The sequence below is a fragment of the Stenella coeruleoalba genome (genome assembly GCF_951394435.1).
Source record: "Stenella coeruleoalba genome assembly, chromosome: 2".
In the NCBI taxonomy this organism is placed as follows: Eukaryota; Metazoa; Chordata; class Mammalia; order Artiodactyla; family Delphinidae; genus Stenella; species Stenella coeruleoalba.
In genome coordinates, this window is record NC_137147.1 from 43751611 (window position 1) to 43778150 (window position 26540).

General features: G+C 36.7%; 1 protein-coding gene across 4 annotated transcripts in view; it reads right to left on the bottom strand.

The window, feature by feature from the left end:
* The window catches only part of TMEM260 (transmembrane protein 260), a 58943-nt gene that overhangs the window by 23690 nt on the left and 8713 nt on the right, over positions 1-26540 (bottom strand). For 3 of the 4 annotated variants that reach the window (XM_079912905.1, XM_079912903.1, XM_079912902.1), the window contains exons 4-7: positions 8203-8380; positions 6688-6801; positions 3065-3244; positions 1511-1551 (exon numbers count right to left, since the gene is read on the bottom strand). In XM_079912905.1, the coding sequence (XP_079769031.1) occupies positions 1511-1551; positions 3065-3244; positions 6688-6801; positions 8203-8256 (389 nt within the window). In that variant the 5' untranslated portion in view covers positions 8257-8380. Of the gene's footprint in view, positions 1-1510; positions 1552-3064; positions 3245-6687; positions 6802-8202; positions 8381-8594; positions 8686-26540 lie in introns of those variants that run through there. The other variant, XM_079912904.1, reaches the window with a different exon arrangement.

The window sequence follows — 26540 nt, forward strand, 5'->3', positions numbered from 1 at the left end:
AAAGTCTCTGTCAGACATAAAAAGAAATATTTAAAGTCAATTGTAAGAACCTCAAAAGGTTATATAAGAATAACTGGTGGCAGGGAAATATTTTCAAGATATAGTATTAAATGAAAAACAGCAGGCTAACAAAACAGAGTATACATTATGATTATATTTTCAAAAACAAGCAAAAATATTAAAAATATTGGAAGGATATAGACAAAAATGTTAATGGATTAAGAACAATGGTTATCTCTGCATGTTGGAATTATAGTAATTTTAATTTCTTGGTTTGCTTGCCTGTATTTGCTAAATTTTCTGTAATAATTATGTATCATTTCCTGGAGTAAAAAGAAAGTAATTTAAAAAGAAAAGAAGGAAGTATGGAAGGAAGCAAGCAAGCTAGCAAATGAACAAGACAGAAATTGTGAGAACCTGTGAACTACCTCACATATAGATTTGAAATATTTTCCCCATATTTTAAAAATAGTTTTCAAGTAGTCCTGTGAATTCCATATTAATAGTTAGGAGATCACTTTAGTGTTAGAGAAACCTATTCATCCCTAATTTTATATTGAAAATATTGTAAGAATATTACAGAACTGGTATGTATATTTTTCAAGTTGCCTTAATCTGTATAGGTTTTTTTTTTAACATCTTTACTGGAGTATAATTGCTTTACAATGGTGTGCTGGTTTCTGCTTTATAACAAAGTGAATCAGCTATACATATACATATATCCCCATGTTCCCTCCCTCTTGTATCTCCCTCCCACCCTCCCTATCCCACCCCTCTAGGTGGTCACAAAGCACCGAGCTGATCTCCCTGTGCTATGCAGCTACTTCCCACTAGCTATCTATTTTACATTTGGTAGTGTATATATGTCAGTGTTACTCTCTCACTTCATCCCAGCTTTGTATAGGTTTTAAAGCAAATATTAACCCATTTTTCAAAGAACTCTAATAGATAATATAGATGAAAATATATTTGCTTAAGCTGGTTCTAATAAGGCTGGATGTTTAAACATATGCAAGTCAAAAATAGAGCTTACAGACAGCTTAAAGGAACTCTTAAAAAACATTAAATAAATTAATGTTTGAAGAATTAAATGAATATAGCTCAAACCAAAATAACAAGAAAATAATTGTTCAAATTGTGTTAAATACAATGTTCTAAAATGTCTCCAAAAGAAAGAAGATATAAACAAAGAAAAAGTTATTTCTAAAGCAACAATACATTGGGTAATTTTATATACAACTGAAAGTTGAAACATTTTCATTTTATATATTCTATTTAGTCTCCTAATAGTCTTATTTACTGTTTTATTTATTACTCATTTTAAGCTTTATCTTATTGAAGGAAATGCTGGAATATTTGTCATTATACACAAAAACTGTTAACCACAGAGGTGAAAACTACATCTCAGACGTACTGCTTCACAAAGAGATAAACTCAGAAATCCCTAAAATCGTTTAAAGGAACTAATAAAGAATTCATTTAAAAATAGTTTAAGATATTTCATACTCACAGCAATATTTCAGACATACTGGATCCTATTTCAGATTTGGCCTAAACATAAAAAAGTTTATTTGCATAAGCATTAAACTGAAGCTTTGGTAGACTATTGTGTTTTAATTACCCTGATTTAAAAGATACATGTTTAAATATACAATGCAACTTGTCTCTTCATTCAAAGTGTTTACTTCAGAGCCTTATTGGATTTTTTAGGAGAAGTCAGTGAAAACTAAACACAGATATCCCTTAGGAATAATTTCAGAGACAATAATTGGCTAAAAATCAGTTAAACTCTTCCAGCAGGAATGATTAACACATTAATGAACTAACAGATTTTACACTTTCATTACAAAGTCTCTTTAAGCTCTTTTTTTGGGCACTTTGGTTAAAGCTCATTATCGCCTGCCTGTAATTTCACAATTATGTGTGAATTATACACATTTCAAATCTGGAATGGCCCTCAAGCAATATTTCAATGGAATAACCAATGTAAGTAAACCAGAGTATAAATTTAAAGTACCAAACTTTCTAAGTCAAAAAATAATAATTATCCTTTTATTAAATGACTTTATTATGAAATAACTCCTACATACAAAAAACATATGTAATATATGTTTAGGGAATAAAGAGTTTTAAAAAATCTATAGACTCACCACTCACTGAAGAAACAGAACTGCACGAATACCATGAGGTATCTCACAAAGCTCTCAAAGGGGCTTTCTTGTCCCCCAGTGGTAACTGTATATATATACACAGTTTTACTATATAGTTTTACTACTTTTTATGTATCCTTCAGCAATAGACTGTTTAGTTTTTGCATGGCTTAGAATTTTGTATAAATGGTATCATATAATATTGTAGTCTTCTGAGATTTGCCTTCTTAAGACACAGAAAGTGCAAACCATGAAAGAAAAATCAGATACAACTGTCTTTCTTAAAATAAAAACCCATCTATTTATCCTTTCACTTTTCAGATAGCCATTACCTACAACCACATTTAGTGTTTTCCCTTAATTTATGTCTTAGGGAAAGAAAGGCCTTTTGAAATTCTTTAGAACATAGAGTTTCCATTAAGTGAGATCATATTTTATGAAGCATTTACATATTTAGATCCCCCACTGAATACTAACATGAACACTGTTCATCAAATATGTTTTAAAAAAAGAAACAAATATACTCATTAAGGTATATTAAAATTTTTGAGATTTTTTTCCCTTTAATCATTTCCAAATATTTTTAATCACAGACCAAGAGCCCAAGTGATACCCAATGCTAACAAGACTGAAATGCTTCAACTGTGGGCAGCAGTCTTTTTACTGCTTGTTATCCTGAAAAACACATTCAGGATATACAACAGGATGATGTCGGATTAAGTGATTCATTTTTTTTCTAACATATGTGAAAGGCTACATTCCAAGGGGCAAGTCTGCTATACAAATAACAACTGAAAATTCCAGGTACTGTCATTGATACAAAAACACTGATTTTTTTTTTCCACTCAAGGTCCAGGCAGAACACTGAAGTTTTGCCACTTATTTCCTTAAAAGGGCTTGAAATATAAATTTACCAGACTGAATGTTCCATATTCTTCCCTGAGAAAATGTGTCAAAAATCCTAGCAATGTTGTCTGGTCTCCCCAGGTCCAACGGGCTTGATGGCGGTAGGATGAGATAGGAAGGTAGACATAGGGCAGCAAACCAGCAGAGAGGTACAGACCCAACTTCAACAAAGAGCCCAGGGAGAGTTCCTGCATCAGAGCACGCGGTGTCACATGTATAATAATGTTTATTTTAGTCAGATTCATCCTGGAACTTCAAGAACACATCAAGGAAAACATCAAATATGTTTACTCAGAGCTGATCTCTCAATTTATATTAAGTCACCACAGAATACGATGTTAAACTTTCTGATTACTGTGGATTACTAGAAAATTGCATCAGTCTGAATTCCTTTGCATGGCAGGCGAAATCTGAGTGAAGCAAATAATATTAGCAAAGACTCATGAGTATCATGTCTATTGCATCTTTTACATTTAAAACCATGTCATGACATGCAGCATTGCACAGCTGAGATAACCCACTTGGAAGTGATTACGGTGTCTGGCCGTTTTTGAAAATGCCCAAAATATTGTTCTAATACTGATTCACTTCATTCCCATCATCAGGAGCAGACTTCAACTATATACTTTATTATGATTGTACACTGACAATATGTTCTTTCTACAAGTGTTTTGGACATTTAATGAAAATACGTGGCACAAATGAAGCTAGCTTTTAAGCAACATCCCAGTTCATCCAAATGTTCTTTTTTCTCAATTTACATAGGAAGGAAGGAAACTTGTTGTATGCAACAGTCTTGCCTCAAGGAGAATATATTTCTCATCTTCACATTTCTAAAACAAAGGACAACACTGCCAAATTTTTATAAAGATTAAGTCCAGAAGAATTCTGGTATACTAGAAAGATTCAAATAGTGGTTGCTTTAGTAACTGGGAAAAGGGTCTCTTACAAATATTGTGATTGGAAATTGCCCATTTTTCCTTTACAAAAAAGGAAAATTCATAGGTGACAGTGAATATGAGTACCAAAATTTGCATTCACCAGAAGCAGAAAAGCAGTTGACTTACATCAGCATTTTCAAATAAACATTCTTAATTGAAAATGGAGTGTTTTTATTATAGTACTAATTTTGTTTGACATTTCTAAAGTGGTAATGAGATTCATAAAAATGATGGGATGAAAAAAGTATAAGAAATAACTAATTGAAAAATATGCCTTTGCTATTCTTAAAAGTACCTTTAAAGAAAGTAAATGTTTAGATTTTGGTAGTTTCTGCATATTATAAGGTTCAGTTTAGAATGGCAAGATGCAGTTGCTGCAGAATTTTCCTTTTGTATGGGAAATAAAAAGGGAAACAATCACATGAGATCTATTTCAGAGAGTACAGGAGAGAGGTTCTGAGTCCCAGCTGCATGTATACTGGAATCACCTGGGGAACTTTTTAAAAATATTAATATCTGGGCCTTACCCCAAATCAATTAAATCAGAATTATTTTAGGGTGGTGGGATCACACACACACACACACAGATACACACAGCCACACAGCCACACACACATGCACACTCTCTCTTACTTACTTTCTTAAAGCTTCCCAGATAATTTAAGTGAGCAGTCAGGGTTGCAACCAACTGACTCAGGACCTCCAGCTCTGCCTTAGATCACCTGACCAGTGAGATCCAACTCCCTGTCACTTCACTGGTAGATCTTATTTTCTAGCCTCTGCTCTTTAAATAAGGAAAATAAAAGGTCCTTTGAAGAGTCATACTTTCCCAAATTTCATCATTCATCAGTAGCTGAGTACAGAGTAAACAGGCTCTCAGACCAGGCTCCTAACTTGTCAGCTATTGAGTCTTGCATGTTTTATATAAGAATACAGCTCTCCCTTCAAAGAACTAACACAAAAGATTTGCTTTTTAAGTTCATGCCAGAGAATGTACCTCTCTGATATCTAAATGCACCTCCTGTGATATCAGAAGACTGGCTAAGACTGACACCATCAAGATGGCAACATAAATCATTCCCAACTTCAGTCCTCACAAAACACCATCAGCAACTATCCGTAGACATGGCCCCACTGTGAAAATCCCAGAAACTGGGGTTGAGGCTAAAGCATACTCCTGGACCACAGAGACTGAGAAGGACCCCTTTCGAAGTGTCAGGGGCACCCTGACCACGTTACCCCGCCCCTAGGCCAGCACAGCACTGCACCAAGAGGACTCCCCTAGGACTACAGTTTTTCCAGTGGGAAAAGAGAGCCCAAGGTGGATATCCCACTCCCCCAGCATTGCAGGATGCTTCCCAGGAGGCTCACTCAGTTCTCACCTCGCAGGGACTACTGGGGGGATCTTCAGGGCTCAACCATTGGGGATCAGATAGAGACGGAGAAGGGGAGCAAGGCTTCCAGCAACCAGTCTCCCATCTTGGCAGACCACGTTCCTGCTTGCAGCAGTGCCAGAGCAGGGATCTTAGCCAGCAGTTCTGCACGTCTGCAGAGCCGAGCCAGTGGCTGATCCCAATCTAAAATAATTCTGATTTAATGGATGTGGGTCATACATTAATGTAATAAAAGCCATATATGACAAGCCCACAGCTAACATCATACTCAGTGGTGACAGACTGAAAGCTTCTCCTTTAAGATCAGGAACAAGACACGGGTGCTCACTCACCAGTCTTACCACTCATGTTCAACATAGTACTGAAGTCCTACTCAGAGTAATCAGGCAAGAAAAAGAAATAAAAGGAATCCAAATTAGAAAGGAAGAAGTGGGAATTCCCTGGCAGTCCAGTGGTTAGGAATCCACGCTTCCACTGCAGGTGGCAGGGGTTTGATCCCTGGCGGAAGAACTAAGATCCCATATGCGGCTCAGCAGAGCCAAAAGAAAAAAAAAAAAAGAAGAAATAAAATTGTCTCTGTTTGCAGATGACATGATCTTATACAAAAAATCCTAAAGATTCCATCAAAAAGCTGTTAGAACTAATAAACAAATTCAGGAAAGTTGAAGGATACAAAATCAACACACAAAAGTTAGTTGTGTTTCTATATAATAACAATGAACTATCTGGAAAAAAATAAACTATCCCATTTACAATAACATCAAAAAGATAAAATGCTTAGGAATAAATTTAACCAAGGAGGTGAAATATCTGTGTACTGAAAACTGAAAGACATTGATGAAAGAAACTGAAGAAGACACAAATGAAAAGATATATCATGTTCATGGATTAAAATAATTAATATTGTTAAAATGTTCATACTACCCAACGCCATCTATAGATTCAATGATATTCCTATCAAGCTTTATATGAAATAAATAAATAAATAAAGCAAGCCCCATGTTTTCTGATTCCCTAAATGTCATAGTGGGCATAAATAAAATATTATGAATTTTCATTTTTACTCAAAAACTTACCTTTGGGGCTTCCCTGGTGGGGCAGTGGTTGAGAGTCTGCCTGCCGATGCAGGGGACACGGGTTCGTGCCCCGGTCTGGGAAGATCCCAAATGCCGTGGAGCGGCTGGGCCTGTGAGCCATGGCTGCTGAGCCTGCGTGTCCGGAGCCTGTGCTCCACAAGGGGAGAGGCCATGGCAGTGAGAGGCCCACACACCGCAAAAAAAAAAAAGAAAAACTTACCTTCTCTTTTAAAAGTCGAAAAAGAATCCATGGTATTATGCACAAAACATAGACTACTACTGTGTGCTGATTACATAAGCTAAGGCCACAGCAGAAAGCACCAATTTTAGCTATCTGAAAAGAAAAAAAAAGAAAAAAAATCCAAGTTAAAAATTCACCAAAAACAGCACAATAGTAAAAAGCTATTCTTTATATTAAAGCTAAGCATTTGTACGATAAGTCTGGTTAAAATCAACATCTTAGATGCAAACAGTCATGCTTTAACATGCACTAATGTTTATCACCATTTTTCATTATTATTTTTCATTCTCATCAAATCATTGCAGAGTGTGACCTTAAATTACTGTCTTCAAACCAAGTTTTACTAAGTCCTATACGATGACATGTCCTAACAGTAACAGGATATTGTGTAATTCTCATTCAAGTGAAATCTAGAACTGAAGTTCAACAATTCTGTTTTACTTTTTCTCCTATTGAATTAAATAAATTGAATATAACACTTTTATTTAGAAATCTGGTTCTCTATGGGTGGTCTTTCTGCTATTTTTGAACATCTGTTATTTTCATAATCAGAAAAAAGTTTATTTTAAATAAAAAATAAACTCTAGGGGCTTCCCTGGTGGCGCAGTGGTTCAGAGTCCGCCTGCCGATGCAGGGGACACGGGTTCGTGCCCCGGTCTGGGAAGGTCCCTCATGCCACGGAGCGGCTGGGCCCGTGAGCCATGGCCACTGAGCCTGCGCATCCGGAGCCTGTGCTCCGCAATGGGAGAGGCCACAACAGTGAGAGGCCCGCGTACCACAAAATAAATAAATAAATAAATAAACTCTAATAGCACCACAGGTTTGTTTATGGAAGCCACAGATAAACTTTTATATTCTTTTGTTTCTATAATCTTTAATGACACAGGCTGTGCATATACTAAGATGATCTGGCACTCTTCAATGTATAGACGGTAAGCCCTTAGAAGACAGGGTTCCTCCACATTTCAAATTATTTTGATGATAGTGTTGGCCTTAGAAGTCACTGTAATCTCTTTGGGACTACTTCATTTTACAGTTGATCCTCTCCTTTTAGTTAAAAAAAAAAGTGCAAATTTGATTTTTTTTGCAATTAGAGAATAAGTCAATGTGCCATAATGGTAAATAATTTAAGGTAGTCAACTGAGGACTTGGCATCTTAAGATCACACACACACACACACACACACACACACACACGCGATGGTGGATTAACCAACAAGTCTATCTTTCTCATAGGACTCAAAAGGGATTTCAGAATACCCTCATTCTTCAAAAACCTTCTGAACTCTGAAAGAAAAAAAAAATTGCATGTTTTATAAAGGCTCTCATCGTTCATAGTAAAAGAATTGAGAATATTTTCTCTCTCAACATGCCTAGATTACCTTGACAGTAATCAGAATAGATAAACAATATCTAAACCAAAGTTAAAAAGAAATAGAGCATCTGTCTAAAAATTAAAACAAAAAGTGATTTCACTTTGATCAAAATAGGTTACCTTTGATCTTTCTTGTGCAGTTGTTGCCTCCTCAAAATGTACAGTAAGAGCCATAAGCAGCCCCACAAACAGATTGTTTAAGCTAAAAACCTCTGCTGCAATGGACCACTGCCATGTTAGACGAGAAAATGAAAACACCCCCGCAGCAAGGATTCCTCCAGCATATGAGCCAGAAAGCCTGCAAATACAGATAACATGAAATCTTCTTTCCCAACCAAAAGGACCGACTTTACTTTCCTTTTTGTGAACTGTAGCAGCAGCAATTACGACAGTCGCCCAGCACTATCCCAACACATTAGATGGTTAATACATTACTTCATGTAATAATTCCTTTCAACAGATTTTAATTATGAAGTCCATATATTAACCTATTAACAAACAAATGAACAAACCTGCTTGGTATCCTATGGATTGGATGAGGTTTAGTTCTCAGATGTAACCTTTAGGATTCAAGCCAGTTCAGAAAGCCTGAAGAGACAGTAGCTAGAGAGATAACAAACCTGTGTCATTTTTCTTGCTATATCTAAGAAGAAGAATGATAACGACTGGTTAAGACTGAAATGCGTTTAATTGTAAAAATTAATGAAATGGCAGAATATCTGTTCAGGAACATTCACTTATTGTGGAATGTTTGGATCTAGGTACTTCCTACATTTATCTCCCAACATTTGGCAAAATATGTCTTGGTCACAATATTTGGTGCTTTTAAGATCTTGTAAGCTAGATTCTTAGTTTCTGATGATTTCTTCTTTACACAACGTCAAAGTTAAAAATGATATATCTTTTAAAGAGAAGGATGGGAATGTGAATTTTAGAAACCCAGAAGAATCAAATGCTACACTTGGAAACAAATTCCTCGCCCCCAAATGCCAACAAGAGCCCCACATTTCAAATCAGTCAAGGAAACTGGATCTCAATTCAGAGATAAGATTTGAGACTGGTAGTGTGGCATATCAAACCAAAACAACTTCCTGTTTCACTATAAATCTAAAGCTATGAAAATTAAAGCTATTACTGAAAATCTATTGCTTACAAGCATTATTCAGCAAGCATCTCTGTGTCTAATAATTATGATATTATATGGTCCCAGGGCGTTACTTTTTAGCTGTATTGCTTTGTATAAAAAGTATGGAGTAACTGCATGGCTTTTAATCAATCTTAATAGAAAAAAAAAAAAAGCTAAAAAATTTCAGTATCACCAAACTTGTTTTTCTTTGAGTTTCTCTTTACAATTTTTCTGTTTTCTTTCCCTTATAAAAATCATCAGTTTCCTATTTCTTGCAGAGTACCCCATTCTCCCAGTTATCCTGATTCAGTACCCTAAAGTTATTTCTTCCTTCCAAATTCCTTCCCAGATTCCTTTCGATTTGTATTCCTATTGCCTTACACTCAATTATTTTAATACTTTCCTAACTTGTCTTATGTTTTTCCAACCTTCTGCAATATAACATCAGATTAAGCTTTCTGAAACATACTCTTTGTGAATACTCTTCATCCCTATAGGATAAGTAAGAAATGAGTTAGGCTGGAATCCAGGCTCCCAATAAACCAGACACCCCTAGCCACTAATTACCAACATGATCTCCCACCAACTAGTCAAGCTCCTCAAAATTCCCTAATAAGACAGGACTATTCCTAGCTCTGCACCTTTGCTCATGCTGTAGTGCTGAACTGAATATCTTCGCTGCTCCTTTATTAAAACTCTGCTCTTTTCTCAATTTTCTCTTCAGTTCCCTGGTTTCTAGCCCATCTCTGCATATTGATAGCATTTAACTGTCTGTAACAATTATTTTGACATTGTTTTTGAAATATGAACTGGAGTTAAACTTCACTTAGATTGGAAGCATCTAGCCCCAAGCACAGAAAGGAAACTTAGCAAATGAGAGAATGAATTAATCTTCAAGTTAGCAACATTTTAAAGGAACTAAGTTTCAGCTCTCAATATGACTCTGGACCGTCAGCATAAGATGCAAGATTCCTTCCTCTACTTAAAAGAAAGGAAGTGCTCAAACGGAGACATGACAAAAGGACATAGGAGCCAGCTTACAGGGCTCTCATGGCCAAACTGGGGATAACTTGGTCATCAAGATAATTATAGTAATAGACTGTAACCCAATGAATAAATAAGAATCTATGAATCTATAGTGATACAAAAATTGGGTGAGAAGAGAAAGTCCATGGAAAGTCAACTAATAACTAATAACTGCAGAAGAAATGATGGAATTAAAATCACCATTTGGCAACTGTCATAACAATAATCAATGGATACCAAAATAGTTGGTAAGAGGTTTGCAGTAACAGAAATATGTACATAGTCTAAAGGTATCATCCTGTTAACAGATTAATTACAAAGGGAGAAATGGTAACTTCACAGTGGCAAACTGGACAGACACAATCTTAACCACATGATCAAAGTTGACAGCCCAGTAATGGGACAAACAAACATCATATGCTTCCTTATCTATTGCAATAAAAAGAATACAGCATCATTTCTATGGCATTCTTGCCAAAAATGCATTACCTGAATTTAAGCAAGAGGAAAGACAAACTCAAACTGAAGGACACTACAAAATAACTGGCCCGTATGTATCAAAAAATGTCAAGGTCTTGACAAAAAACAAAAAAAATCATGAGGAACAGTTTCAGATTAAAGAGGAATACACAACAGAATAAAAGACATGATCTAGGATTTTCTTCTACTATAAGAACACTATCTGAGAAAATTGGAAGAATTGAATCAAGTCTGAAGGTTAGGTACCAGTGTTGTATCACTGATAATTTCTTTGAGACCTCCACTGTGGATATACAAGAAAATGTTTTTAAGGAACATATCTTGAAGCATTTAAGGGTAAAAGGATACTATGACTGCAGCTTATTCTTAAATGGTTAAAAAACAAAACAAAACAATACATGCATACTCACTGAGTCAAGCATAAAGCGAATGTGGTAAAATACTAACATCTGGGGAACCTGGGTAAAGGGTAGACAGAGTTGGGCTCTTCTTGCCACTTTTCTATAAATCTGAAATTACGGCAAAATAAGAAGTTAAAAAAACAAATCAGGGGCTTCCCTGGTGGCGCAGTGGTTGAGTCCGCCTGCCGATGCAGGGGACACGGGTTCGTGCCCCGGTCTGGGAGGATCCCACATGCTGCCGAGTAGCTGGGTCCGTGAGCCATGGCCGCTGCTCCTGCGTGTCCGGAGCCTGTGCTCCGCTGCGGAAGAGGCCACAACGGTGAGAGGCCCGCGTACCGCCAAAAAAAAAAAAAAAAAAAAAATCAGCAAATTTCCAAGATAATTTGCTAACATTTATTGAGTTTCTTGCTAGCTGTGTTTCAGGTATTGCTCTAAGTGCCTTCTTTATATTAATTCATTTAATATGCACAATAACCCTATGAGTAGACGTGATTTGTCTCCTTTTTTCAAATGAAGAAACTGAGGCTCAGGGAGGCCAAGTAATTTTTCCAAGTCCTATGGTAGGTAATTAAGTGGCAGAACCAGGATTGAAATTATTAGTCTAGCTATTTAGGACCATGACATTATGGGGTAAAAGATGGTTCTTTTAGTTTTAATGTCAAATAATTTATTCCAGACTAATGATACATTGTACTTTTACTTGGTTAACTATGCACTCCTTGAGTAAATAGAACAGAACAAAAGTTTTGTCCATTATTAGAATCGTGTTTATGTCTATGTTTTATCAACACAACATACTACCAACTTGAATTGTACACACCTGTCAAGATTGATTTTAACCTTTTCTTTTTTTGAAAGGGCAATTAAAGTTTAAAACCACCAAACAGTTAATTAAAGAGAACTGATATGTACAAATCCTCAGGAAGAAAACTCATGACTCACTAATCTACAATGATTTTTAACACATTATTATACTCAGGAAGACATCCTAGTGTTTGAATTGTTGACATTAATTATTGGAATTATGAACTATGTTAACTGCCTTTTCAAATATTTCATAAGGTTTTAGAAACTGAAGAGTAAAGGTAAAATTATCAACTTCAGTGATAAAATTTATCCAGTCACCTTAGACTATTACAGATAGTTATGTACATTAGCGTTTTATTGAAGACTTATCCTACAACAGCAAGGTCTTTATAATCTGAATTCTCCCCACCTGATTTCTGTCCCACACCACCCTCCTGCCAAGGTCAGGATGGTTTTACAACAAATAATCCGTATACTCTTTCATTAGATTTTTCTTGGTATCAGAGAAATAATTTGTGAGACTGCTGAGTAAGGTGATAGAAGAGAAGATAACTGATTATAAAACCAGTAATGGAAATCAAACCTATAATCATGATCTTTTTAGCATCTCAAATGAGCTTGCTTAGAAATCAACTCAGTCTATAGGAATTTGGGTTGTAGTCCTAATATAAATTGAAGACAAAAGGGTAGTGGACCTTTTCTTTTCTTTTGGTTTTGCTGCTTAACATCTAAAATCCTCTCCTATGCTTGAGGGATATGAGTTTATGAGGCAAGGCCCCTCCTATTATACACACTGAAAATACGAGATACTTTTCCAATCCCCCTTGCAGCTAGAGCATTGGTGTATGACCTGGGCTCTGTCTGTCAGAATCACCTGCTCCATTCTTTGAACTGGAAAATCGTGAGGCCAAGAAACAGGGATGGAGACAGAATCAGACATGGCTGGTGGGATTTGTGCATCATTTTCACAGACAACGATGGCAGCACTTGGAAGGGCAGTGCTCAGAATCCAGGTCAGTGTTGGTGGTGTAAGCTGGGGTGTCTGGGTCCAGAGATGGCAGCAGTGGTGGTTTCACTAGCATATACCTGCCTAGGACTCTGAATATTTTGGGCTCTGAGCCTGGTAATCCATCCCTCCTAGAAATCCTGCAAGCTGTGCAACTTCCTTCTTTTTTTTCCAGTACTAGATTTGAATGTTTCCTTTTGTAAAAAGCTTTATTGAGACATAATTCATATACTGTACATTCACCCATGTAAAGTGTACAATTAAATATTTTTAGTATATTTACAGATATATGCAACGATCACTACAGTCAATTTTATAACATTTTCATCACCTCAGAAAGAAACTCTCTCTCCTTTAACTATCTCCCCCCATCCCCACCCGCAATCTCACTGCCAGGCTTAAGCAACCACTAATCTACTTTCTGTCTGTGAATTTCCCTCTTCTGGGCTTTCTTATAAATGGAATCATAGAATATGTGGACTTCTGTGACCGGCTTCTTTCACTTAGCACAACGTGTTCGAGGTTCATCCAACTTGTAGTATCAGTATCTCATTTCTTTTTATGGCTGAATTAATATTCCACTGTATAGATATACCAAATTTTGCTTATTCATTCTTCCGTTGATGGACATTTGGACTGTTTCCACCTTTTGCCTACTATGAATAGTGCGCCTATACACATTTGTGTACAAGTTTTTGTGTGGACATATGCTTTCATTTCTCTAGGGTATGTAACTAGGAGTGGAATTGCTGGAGCCTATGGCAACCCATTTAATCATCTGAGGAACTGCTAGACTGTTTTCCAAAGTCACTACATAATTTTACATTCCCACTAGCAATGGATGAGGGTTCTGATTTTTCCACAACCTAGTGAACACCTGTTATCTGATTTTTTGATTCTAGCCATCCTAGTGGGTGTGAAGTGGTATCTCCCTGAGATTTTTTTTTTAAAGCATTTTTTAAAAAAACATTTATTTGGTTGCGCTGGGTCTTAGTTGTGGCAGGCAGGCTCCTTAGTCATGGCAGCCAGGCTCCTTAGTTGCAGTTCTCCAGCTCCTTAGTTGAGGCATGCGACCTCTTAGTTGCAGCACGCATGTGGGATCTAGTTCCTTGAGTAGGGATCGAATCCGGGCCCCCTGCATTGGGAACGCAGAGTCTTAACCACTGCGCCACTAGGGCAGTCCCTCACATTGAGATTTTGATTTGCATTTCCCTAATGGCTAATGATGTTGCACAACTTTTTAAGCACTTATTGGCCATTTGTACATCTTCCCTGGAGAAATGTCTATTCAGATCTTTTGCCCATTTTTAAAATTGTGTTGTCTTTTTATTATTGAGTTGTAGCATTCTTCCCAACTTCCTTTCAATATGTTTCTTTTTTGCTAAACACAGCCAGAGTCAATTGCTTGCAATCAAGAATCCTGACTAAAACAACCTGCCTTCCCTGTTTATTATTTCTATTAAGTCTTCAAGAAAAACTGTGTGAGGAAATTCTGAAAATAAATGCTTAAATGCTTAAAATAAATGCTTGTCAGAGCTTTGTGGGACACGGAAGAGACGGCAGGTATGCTTAAGAGCAGAAAGTTACGCGTGCATCCATAAAGAGAATATACTAAGACATTTTGGAGGCCTCGTCATTTTACTATTTATGTTTTCCATAAAATAAGGTATATAGGCTAAGCCTGTGAGAAGTTCTTTGATTCCAACAGCCTTTTATAAGTCAAACTGTGAATGTCTCTTCAAACACACACGTTTGAACACACTGCCTTTAAAAGGCAGTGTGTTACTTCATACTAAGATTCAGAATCAACCAACATTTACTGACCACGTAACATGTACAAATTAATGGATTAAGAAAAGTAGAGATAATTTGAAACATCTGTTGTGAGAAAACTCCACAGGCTGAGGAAGGCTACATAACAAGGACTTGTAGGTAGCAAATAACACGTAATAATAAACGCTCAGCTGAGGCTGGAGACCGCAGGGGCTATGGATATGGGGCAGTATAGCCTCGGTCCGCATGGCTGTGGAAAGGTCTGCAGCAGCCTGAGCTGGGCCTGGGCGGGCTGGACGGAGCTGGGGTTAGGTGCTTTACTAGGTAAGCAGGACAGAAGGACAAGAGGGAAAGGTGTTGAAGTATGAACCACAGGGTCTACATTGGATGGGGATGGAAGCAGAGCCAGCAGGGGGCTGATGGAGGGATCAAAAAGATGAGCAAAGGGATCTAGGTCTCAATTAAATGGAAGACAAGTGTAGGGGCATCGAGGAAATGAGGGAGCTGAAAGCTCAAGTCAGGCAGGGAGTGGGAAGTGGGTTGGGAAAGGGGACGGAAAATTGCTGAAGGATGGAACAGGCCTGTAAAGTAAGACGACTCTACTGTTGAAAGGAGCCTGTGATGGAAGAGTTTAATAAAGCTGTTCTCAAAATCATACGATATTCATTAAAATTAAGCATTTTTCTCAAAAGACAAGCAGTACATCATACATTAATAAGTCTGCAGGGTGAGCCCGGTGTAGGAAGACAGGTGTGTGGCCCAGTGCCACATCACACGCAGGCTAACGAGGAGATGTGCCCCCCCACGTGAGTACACAGCAAGCTGGGTCTGTGACTGGCTAACCCGTCAAAGGATAATGTCAGCAATGGTGAGGATCCAGTTCATTCACTGACTCTGTAGGCAGGCAGTCTCATTATATTGTTCACGGTATACACATTATCTGCGCATGCTTCGTTTCACCTTATTGAGATGGAGATAAATGACTAAAGAGCAAGCTGATGTCGAGGATGCTTTTCTGAAGGCAAGTTTCAGGGTTACGGTGAGGCTCAGGATTGGCTTCACACTGTCCACATCTGCAGCCTCCACCCTCTGTTCTCACCCTGGTTCTCTACTAAAATTGTTCTCACTGGGGTCCCCAATGACCATCTAACTGCCAAATACAACAGGCTCTGGGGACCCCTCTGCTGCCCTGGGTCACTCCCACAGCCACACTCATTGAGTTGACATCTGGACCTCACATCCTCTGGGTTTCCTTCTATGGCTCTGGATCTTCCTTATGTGTTTTCTCCAAATGGCTCCTCTTCTTGCATTTAACTCCTTTAAAGCCAGCGTTTCCCAAGATTTCTTTCTCAGGACATTGTTCTCACTCTGCTCTGCCTGGGTGACTTTATTCACCATCTTGATTTCACCTGCCAGCTACAAACTAAAGGAACCAAATGTCTCCAGGAATGCCTCTCCCTTAGTTTTGAACTTACCTTATCCCCAACTTACTGTTGTACCGTCACCACAAAGCCACCCCAACTCTGGACATTCCATAGAACCTCAGTGTCCGTACATGCAAAACTGATTTCTCATCCCCCTCCCTGAAATAATTCCTGCTCCCGTGTTCTCTATCTTAGTAAATTTCATTATCTTCCTCGTTTAGTTATCTAAGTTAAGAGACCTAGGAGTCATCATCAGAACTCCTCTCCCCTTCTCCCTGCAAAACATATCACATCCTGCCAACTGTACTTCATCAACATTTTAAAAACTCACGCTCTTCTCTCCACCCACATCACCACTGCCCTAGTTCAGCTCATCTGAATCCACACCTCAGGTTCACACCAATACTGCAGCTTTGCGTGCTGCCTGCTTCCAGTGCTAGGCCCACCACTGCCACCAGAGTGAGGGACCTCAAGCATATCTGATCTTGAACTTTTCTGCCTCCAACCCTTTAAGGATTCCTCTCTGACTATCAAGCATGTTCCAAGCTCCCCATGACAACAGACAAGGATTTTCGTGATCTGGTCTCAGTCCACCTGTAGCTTCATTTTTGACATAACCCATTTCGAGCTGTGCTCCAGCAACACTGAATGACTTGTTAAGTCCTTGTGCTCACAGGCTCTTTCTCCTCCACCTCTGGGTTTCTCTGCATAGGAGGTTCTCTGTATCTGGAACATGGTTCTGCCTTCACTTGGCCACTGCCACTCATTGTGTACAACTCAATATGGGCATCACCTTTCCAAGAAGTTTTCCCGAAAGTACTTTCACCAAGACTAGGGTAGTTGCTCCATCTCCCGGTTCTCATTAAACATAATAAATGGGTACTGAATAGGTAGATTTTTCTGTATTTCTGAGGAACAGAATATTTTAACTGTAACCTAATCAAAACATAGGAAGGAAACCAGATGTGAGGAACTTAAAACTCTCCAAGAGAATTATTTTTGGATTACTGATACCACTAGATAGCCACGTCAGCATTTTAGCACTTTTTAAAAGGTAAAAGTATATTGCACTTTACATATATGTGTATTTGTGTATCCCATATAGAAAAGCTATATGACTTTTTGAAAACTAAATGTTTATATATATATATATAATTTCAGATACACTTTATCTTCAGTTTTTAATGCTCTTCAAATATCCAAATAGCAATGGTTTCTAATTACCGCAACCTAAGTCCAACCATCTCTAGTAATGCTTTATAAAATAACTTATGCCATTACTTAGAAATTATTCTTTTTTAATTGTAAAAAATCGAAAGAAAAGATGTTTTGGTAGTGGAGTAAATTTTGTTTCTTTTAAGGACCATGTCCTTTATCACTGCTGTTCTTTACTGTTATAAAAGTGATGTTTTAGTAACAAATGCGATTAAGGGAAAAAAACTAAAAGATTCATTGTATTTTGTTACGTTGATTTTTTAAAAATAAAGTGAGGTCCATATGGATATATCTTTCAGAAACTAGGGAATAATCATTGCATCATTCTGTACTTTAATTCAAGTGTTTAAATATTCTTTTGGTAACAGTATAGAAATAATAATTTACTTTAAAAGTTTTTTTCATATTACTTGATTTATTCCTTGTCTGTAACACAAATATTTCAAAGCAAAAAATAAAATATGGAAGGTTCACAGTTACTCATATTGCCTTTCACACTGATGTGTAAAGAAGATCCCTTACAGTTTCTCAAACTTCTGTGAAATTTCAAACGAAATACCTCAAAGTTTCCATTTTATGTCTTTTTGAGGCAAATATCAATGAACCATTCATAGAAATAAGCCACTGCGAATTTGAGATAGAAAAAGACATTAAATGTGCAGAAGACTTATCTAAGTGATGCTGCAAAAATCACATTGACAAATATGTCTGTAGGTGAATCTGGTCTTAAACTTTTTAAGCAAATAAGATGACTTAGCGGGACTTCCCTGGTGATCCAGTGGTTAAGAATCCACCTTCCAATGCAGGGGACACAGGTTCAATCCCTGGTCAGGGAACTAAGATCCCACATGCCACAGGGCAACTAAGCGCACGCTCTGCAACTACTGAGCCCATGCGCTCTGGAGCCCATGTGCCACAACTAGAGAGCCCACGTGCCACAACTACTGAGGCTGCGTGCTCTGAAGCCTGTGCACCACAACAAAGAGCCTGCACGCTGCAACGAAAGATCCCGCATACCGGAACTAAGACCCGATGCAGCCAAATAAGTAATAAATAAATTAAAAAGAAAAGATGACTTAGCAAGCACTGTTTTAAATCTGTTTATCAGTTTTTTTAAAAATGGCATGAATTCTATGAATCTACTGAATACTTTTTTTAAAAAACATCTTTATTAGAGCATAATTGCTTTACAATGGTGTGTTAGTTTCTACTTTATAACGAAGTGAATCAGTTATACATATGTCCCCATATCTCTTCCCTCTTGCGTCTCCCTCCCTCCCACCCTCCCTATCCCATCCCTCTAGGTGGTCACAAACCACCGAGCTGATCTCCCTGTGCTATGCAGCTGCTTCCCACTAGCTATCTATTTTATGTTTGGGAGTGTATATATGTCCGTGCCATTCTCTCACTTTGTCCCAGCTTACCCTTCCCCCTCCCCGTATCCTCAAGTCCATTCTCTAGTAGGTCTGTGTGTTTATTCCCGTCTTGCCCCTAGGTTCTTTGTGACCATTTTTTTTTTTTTTAGATTCCATATATATATATATATATATATATATATGTTAGCATACGGTATTTGTTTTTCTCTTTCTGACTAACTTCACTTTGTATGACAGACTCTAGGTCCATCCACCTCACTACAAACGACTCAATTTCATTTCTTTTTATGGCTGAGTAATATTCTATTGTATATATGTGCCACATCTTCTTTATCCATTCATCTGTTGATGGACACTTAGGTTGCTTCCATGTCCTGGCTATTGTAAATAGAACTGCAATGAACATTTTGGTACAAGACTCTTTTTTAATTATGGTTTTCTCAGGGTATATGCCCAGTTAATGGGATTGCTGGGTCGTATGGTAGTTCTGTTTTTAGTTTTTTAAGGAACCTCCATAGTGTTCTCCACAGTGGCTGTATCAATTTACATTCCCACCAACAGTGCAAGAGGGTTTCCTTTTCTCCACACCCTCTCCAGCATTTATTGTTTGTAGATTTTTTGATGATGGCCATTCTGACCGGTGTGAGATGATATCTCATTGTAGTTTTGATTTGCATTTCTCTAATGGTTAATGATGTTGAGCATTCTTTCATGTGTTTGTTGGCTACTGACTTCTTAAAGCCTCTAATTAATCCATCATCTGTTTTGATTGCTGGGGCCTTTGTTATGAGTTGGACCAATTATGAGCCTTCTCGATGAAGGGTTCCCCAAAATGAGTGATTAAACAAGTTAGTTGTAATCTAACTCTTTTGGGCAATAATTCTAACCAGAACACACATTCTGCATTTTTTTTCCCCAAAAAGGCTACAACATATATTTGTAATTTTTTGGCAGAGTTAGATTATATAAGTAGAGTGAAACACTATGCATAAATAATGGTACATGAATTGGTAGTCCAAATTTCTGGCTAAGCAATATTTCTTTCAAACATATATGAAAGGAATATCTAATCTGATATTGTTATTTAAACATGAGTTTTAAATGAAATTGTTGTCCTAAGCCCACAAAATGAGCTGTTTGGAATCGTCCATAAAGTCAAATGTACAGATGGAGTATACATATAAGTACCTCCCAAATAAGACAAAACAATTGTCATCTATCTGTAGACTAAGTATGAAGGGTTTTTTTCCCAAAGAAAACTGGCATAATCAAAAACACCATTGTGTTTTCACTTAGCAGTCAAGGAGGCCTACTTTCAATTTTCATTTCATTCTTTTAAATAAATATGCTTAAGTAATTATTATTTTTTTAAAAAGCAACTAAGGAATTAATGAATTTATTAACCCTTAATATGCTAAAGTGACATCTTAAAATTAGCTCATTAAAATTAAAAGATGTACATTTTTCTACTGAAATTGATGAACCTACTTCAACCACACTAATAGGAAGCTGGAGGGAAAAAAAGGGGAAATTCAAGTGAGGTTGTGAATAAAATGAGAACTGTTTTCAGCAGAACTCACTAATAAATGGCAAAATAATCTAAACTGTTTTCCAGTTGAACTAAAGAACACCTCATGATAAGTTATATATAATATGAGAAAAAACTGTTTTCTATTCCCAATCTAGAGGCTCATGAAGCCTCATAGAAGGATATCAAGGGAGATACTTCTTCAAGTGAAATACATGTTCTCAGAATCTAACCTGACTTACAGAAAGATAACACCTTACAAGGCTATATGAAGAACACACACTTCAAACATTACTGTGAAATTTTACTAAAACAACCATTGTATTTTAAAAGATAGTCACATGCCAACAATCAAAATCAAGTTTTTACACTATTAGAGAGGCATGCTTAATTTTCAAGGTCTCACATTAACAGAGTAAGGTAATGATATGGATGATTCAAAATAACAAATAATCTAAAAGTCATTGAAGTATGTTTTATATAAATAAATATCTTACAAATATGTTATATATAAAATATATTTTGCAGTATATTGGCAGTAAATACATTTTCCTAATTATTTTTAACTTGGGCTAACACTAAAACCATGTAGTTCACATTCCAGGAGATCACAGTGGTCAGTCACTGAGAAAAGATATACCAAGAGTATGACAGATAGTATGGGAAAGGTGGTTAAGTATTTAAAATATCCCCCAGAAAATGCCACTGACAGAAATTCTCCACTAGGGTAAGGAATATGTGATGCTTTTAAGAGCATCCTGACAAATGTGAGGCTCAGAATTCTGTAAGGCCTACATGAGATTCCTAAGAAAGGTACTGACTGTGCAGCAGTTTTCTCACTTATGGAATACTATTCATCTGTTGACACAATGGATAAATCAGGAGGTTACAATTTACACCATTGACACAGGTTTGCTGTTGATGATAAGGTATATTTTTCTTTCCGCTACACAGTATTTGATTTTCATGTGTAGTCACATGTTTGTCTAACCCTCAATCAAAAGGCAAATAACAGAAACCTGAAATTCTTTCAGAACACACATTTGACGTGCCTCATAAAATTCATGAATGTATTTGTCTTCAGTGTTACCTGTGTGCAAAGAACCCAACATGGAGGGTACACTACTTTCCTTCAACACTGAAAACTCCTACTTGAAGTACGTAGAATCGAGTAGGAAGGCCACAATGCAGCATCTGAGCATTACTGTTAAATAAATTATTATTAGTGTCAACTCATATTCACAACTTTAAAAAAATGCAGTGGATTACAGGGAAGACATATGGTAAAGCAGGGTACAATTAGTGGCAAATCTACTGCCCCTGTCCTCCCAGGTTCTTATCTTTCTGGGTCTTGTTCATGAAGATCATACAAATGTTATCTCTGGCTCCCATTCACAAAGTCAACACCCATATATTTCTCTCTTCAATGTACCTGGAGATGGTCAAACTGGGAAGCTAAGCTACTGACAAGAAAGGTTTTCAGTTTCAGCTGAACCTTTCTCATTGAGTGGCAGTTCACTCAAGACCCTTTCAACAAATACGTATTGAGTATCTAACATGTTCCAGGTGGGCAAATTATAGTCAGTGGGCATTTGGAGAGCAGTAGAATCTAAATTTTTTCTTGTCATTTTCAAGTTTAGACCTAATAAACATAAATCAATAATTGAGGACATGGTATATTAAAGTTCTACCTCTGAAGCCACCATCACTGCACCTAAAAAATAATGTAAAACATTTCCATCTTTAGTAAATTTGCAAGTAATCCCATTTTCCTATATTTTATAAAAATTTACTTTCACTCCAGGTAAAATCCTACCAAGGTTTATTCTGTTCCATGCGATTCTATCAAAAGGAAGAAAACTGTTCTACCCTGAATTTTCAGCTACGTAAATATCAACTACCAGTACACTGAAAGGAAAAATACAAAGTATTATTCCTGATTTAAAACCACTAAATAAACTTGGGAAAAAAATGGAAAAGGCTTCGAAAAGGAAAAAGGCACAAGTGAAATGGAAGGAACAAGATTATGAATAGCTTCCATAAATAAAATGTAATTACACAATTTCCATTAGAATTAAAATTTGTTCACTAACCAATAAATGATGAAACTAGTCAAGGCTTAGAACAATTCACTTTATTACAGCTCATCAACCTTATACCCAAATATCTAAAAGGAAAACAATGAACTGAGCTTTATAGGGATCACCATCATTTACTTTACATTTTACCAAGTTTCCATAGTATGCCAAATGACTTGCACTATGGGAGGCAATATCTTAAGGTACAGCCTAGCTTAAAATAACTCCCAAATTACAGATTTTCATCAATTTTGTTTGAAATTTTTAAAAACACACAAGGCCTTAGGCTTCCCTGGTGGCAGAGTGGTTAAGAATCTGCCTGGCAATGCAGGGGACACGGGTTTGAGCCCTGGTCCAGGAAGATCCCACATGCCCTGGAGCAACTAAGCCCATGCACCACAACTACTGAAGCCTGCGCGCCTAGAGCCCGTGCTCCACAACAAGAGAAGCCACCGCAGCGAGAAGCCCGCGCACCACAACGAAGAGTAGCCCCGCTCACCGCAACTAGAGAAAGCCCAAAGCCCGTGCACAGCAACAAAGACCCAACACAGCCAAAAATAAACAAATAAACTAATTTAAAAAAGAAAAGAAAAAAGCACGCACACAAAGCCTCAAGATTAGCTTATTACTCAATCTTGACAGTGTATTTTGTATTCAGTAGCAAAACTGAAATTGGTTAAAAGTATAGTCCAGCATATTATTCTCAAAGTCCTTTTTAACTGAAAACTTAGAAAATGCTGCATAATTTTTAAAATGTTATATACTAAAGGTATATGAAGTAAACGTAAAAGATCCAAATAACTAAGATCAACAGAATGAGGGTATTAAACTACTTTCATCAGCAACACTAACTTACTAAACAACAGAGATTTAATATAAAGTAGTCTTATTATGCGAAGTTATGAAGTATATTGTAATATTTCAATTCATTAAGACTGTTTTCTACTTTTTATGGCTTTGAAAAGCAGCAAATCTATATGAGTTATGGTTTATAAGTTTATTTGTAGCTTTAAGAAATATATGCATTTATTATTATAGCCATAATGACTGATGACTAGTTCCAGTGGCAAAATCTCGGCAGGAAACAGATTTAGCAATTTAAATGTTTTATAAGTTTCTGTAATTGAGGAAACTTTTCATAATCTGACGTTTGTTAAAACCACTTATTAGAAATTATGCAGCACAGTAGCTGTGGAAATATGAGCTAGCTTCACAATTATAAAGTCAGCCTATGTAGCCCTTTCCTATTGTATATAGTGGCATAAACCCCACGGCGGCCTATCAGCTAACTGGCAGGCAGGGGGCTGCTCTATTCAAAGTGAGAGATACAAGCTGCAGGGCAAAAACCTGGCAGCTCCCATCTGACCCCACAATCCCCTACTGGTGACAGCTCCAAGCTCCATGGCAAATTAGGCCTTCTCATATTACAATTGGAGAAGACAGATTCCATTAGCAGTATCTGAAATTGAGTGGAGAGCTGCACTGTTATCAGACTTGACTCATAAGCACTGCTATTAATCAGAGCTATGATAGCATTTATATATTTCAAGCTATCTGCTGCCGCTGTGATATTCTGCTACAAAGGGTTGATGGGACTTAGGAAAGTGAACAATAGAGCTTTCTGGGAAAAGCAGAGTAAATCAAGAAAGTCTATGACTTCCGCACATTCTGAAGGGATTGTGGTTTACATAAATTTTCTCCCAATTGGAGATTGAGCTCTTCCTCATCTTACACATGGGATTTAGTTGTCACTCAATGGTAACAGCTGTGAAAAGGTGAAGCGGCCCACCGCTCAGAATATTGCCTTCGCTTTTAAAGCAATTAACCCATGAACAGGAGGATACCTGGTGATATCAAAGGGATTAGGCCAGGCAATGCATTATTAACATTTCCTTGAACTAATTCTAACTCTGACTAGCTGTCAGAAGAGACTCTACAGTCTTAAAAAAGAGTTTTTGCCCTGCTTTTTTCCCTTCAAAACGAAATGCTATTTGAGCCTAATATGTCCCTCTACTTATAAGAAAATGCAAATGAACCAAGCTCTTAATATGCTTAGCCAGTCTGAGTCAATGCAATTTTAATACAAGTATGAGAGAAATATATGATCAATTAACCAGGGATCAAGACAGATATTCTCCTGAATAGAAATTAATACTCCAGTACTTTCCATTCTTCTTCAACTACAAAAACTTGGTGACTATTTGTTACTTATGCATAGTTACCTCTGAAATTAGAAGAGCTTCACATTATTCTCTATGGCAATAATCTAAAATACTCTTTGAGCTGGAAAATCCAAACGTCTCCTTAAGCAGGAGATTCTACGTTCTCTAAGGTATGGCATTTTAATTTTCGATTTTTATTGAATGGAATCTTAGCTGAAGCTATAAGAACAGCAGACACAGTGCTCAGAATCAAGTGTTCCTGTTCCAAAAGTTTAATAAAATTAATTTTTAGCAGCGGCACAACGTTTAGGAATACATAACTTATAAAAAATAAAATATGCATAAATAAAATACTGGCACAAAACAGTCTTCCAGGAGATATTTAAATATCACTGAAATTGGTTGTAAGTTCTTTGTAGTAAGCAGGCATAGTTTCAAGATACCTTTAATTATAATTAATATTCATATATTCTAGGGAACCTGCTTGACATTAAGAGATCTGATTTCTTACTGTACAATGTTAATGGTGTTAGAAAGTTTTTTTATGCAAGTTTCCTGAAACAGTGCCTTTTAGAAAAACTGTTTATTGAATAGTAACTTTGTCTTACTTTCTTTAAAATAAGCACTGAATTTTGATTATAAAAACTAAAGGAATTTTACTTTCGATTCATATGAGTGTGTAACAAATATTGTTCAATGAATTCTTCTAGAGTTCCATCTGGCCCATACTAGCTTGAAAAGGATATGCTGACTCTCAAGCCTGCTGAAAATATATTCCCTGCCCTGTAACTATCAAAATACATGATACAAGACATGCCCTCACCTGAGATCATAAGCAATTTAAATCTTCCCTCAAGTAAAGAATTTTTATATGATACTATCAACAGACTCCATTCTATTTCAGTGTCACCAGAACATATGAAATGTAAGCATGTTGATACTAATTACAGTGATTTCAGTACTCCTTCCTTACTAAGTATATAGGATCTAGTTTGAGGTTTCTTAGAAAACAATTTTGAAATTCAAGTACTAAGGAAAGCTAAATGATGTTCCTATTAGTGATTTACATACCTATAACTTTTAAAATTTTATATTAATAAGATTTGTGAATTTCAAATATGACATTTTAAATATCATACTAAAAAATCATTTACTTCATTGGCCTTAAAAGAGAAAATCCCAGTTTCTCTAAATCACTAATTGTAGTACAGTCAAATGCACAGATGTACATATTAATGAAATGAATACTCTTTCCTATAAATGAAATAGATTAAACTCCCTTAACACAGTGCATGCTTTAAAATACCCCTGAAGGGGACAATACATAAATAAATACATGCAGAAACAACTGCCACAATCTTACTATTTTTAATTCAATAAACTACAGTGACACAGCTTTCAATGTACTGTTTTACTCATATGCTTTCTACATCAGGGCAAAGCAAATATAAAAGAGCTCTTGCCAACCATTAGGAAAGATTGACAAAATATGCAGTGTTAATGACCTCTTAAAGGCTTTTAAAAGCAAGATGTAAGAAAAGCAAAAATTACAAAGTAATTGGAAACAACGAATAAATTGTTCTTTCAATCTAAGTCATGTTTACTGAAAAAATGGAGCTTTTTACATCAACATATTTAAACAGAAATTTGCTTTTGAAATACAATCTTTGTTTAAAAGGTACAGAAGGTCTTTATACCCCCCCCAAGAGCTAAATATAGTGAATGCTATGTGAACAATTACCTGAAAAAAACCTAAAACTGTTGAAAGAATTAATTTCCTGCACACCAGTCAGCACTAATCCTACATGTACAGTAATGTTCTCTTAAGTGATGGGGGAAAGAAAGAATACAGCTGTCTCCTGGATCAAAACCCTTCAATATTCAACAACAAAACGGAATGATGACTTGGTCGGCAAATGAATAAAGTAGTGAAATGTCTCCTGAATGAGTTCTGGTGAAGGAGTCAACCTGTGAAGGAATACATTTACTGTACACTGGGACAGGAAAAAAGCCGTCACTGTAATGGCTGCACAAAAACCGCGTCCTGCTCTTGGGC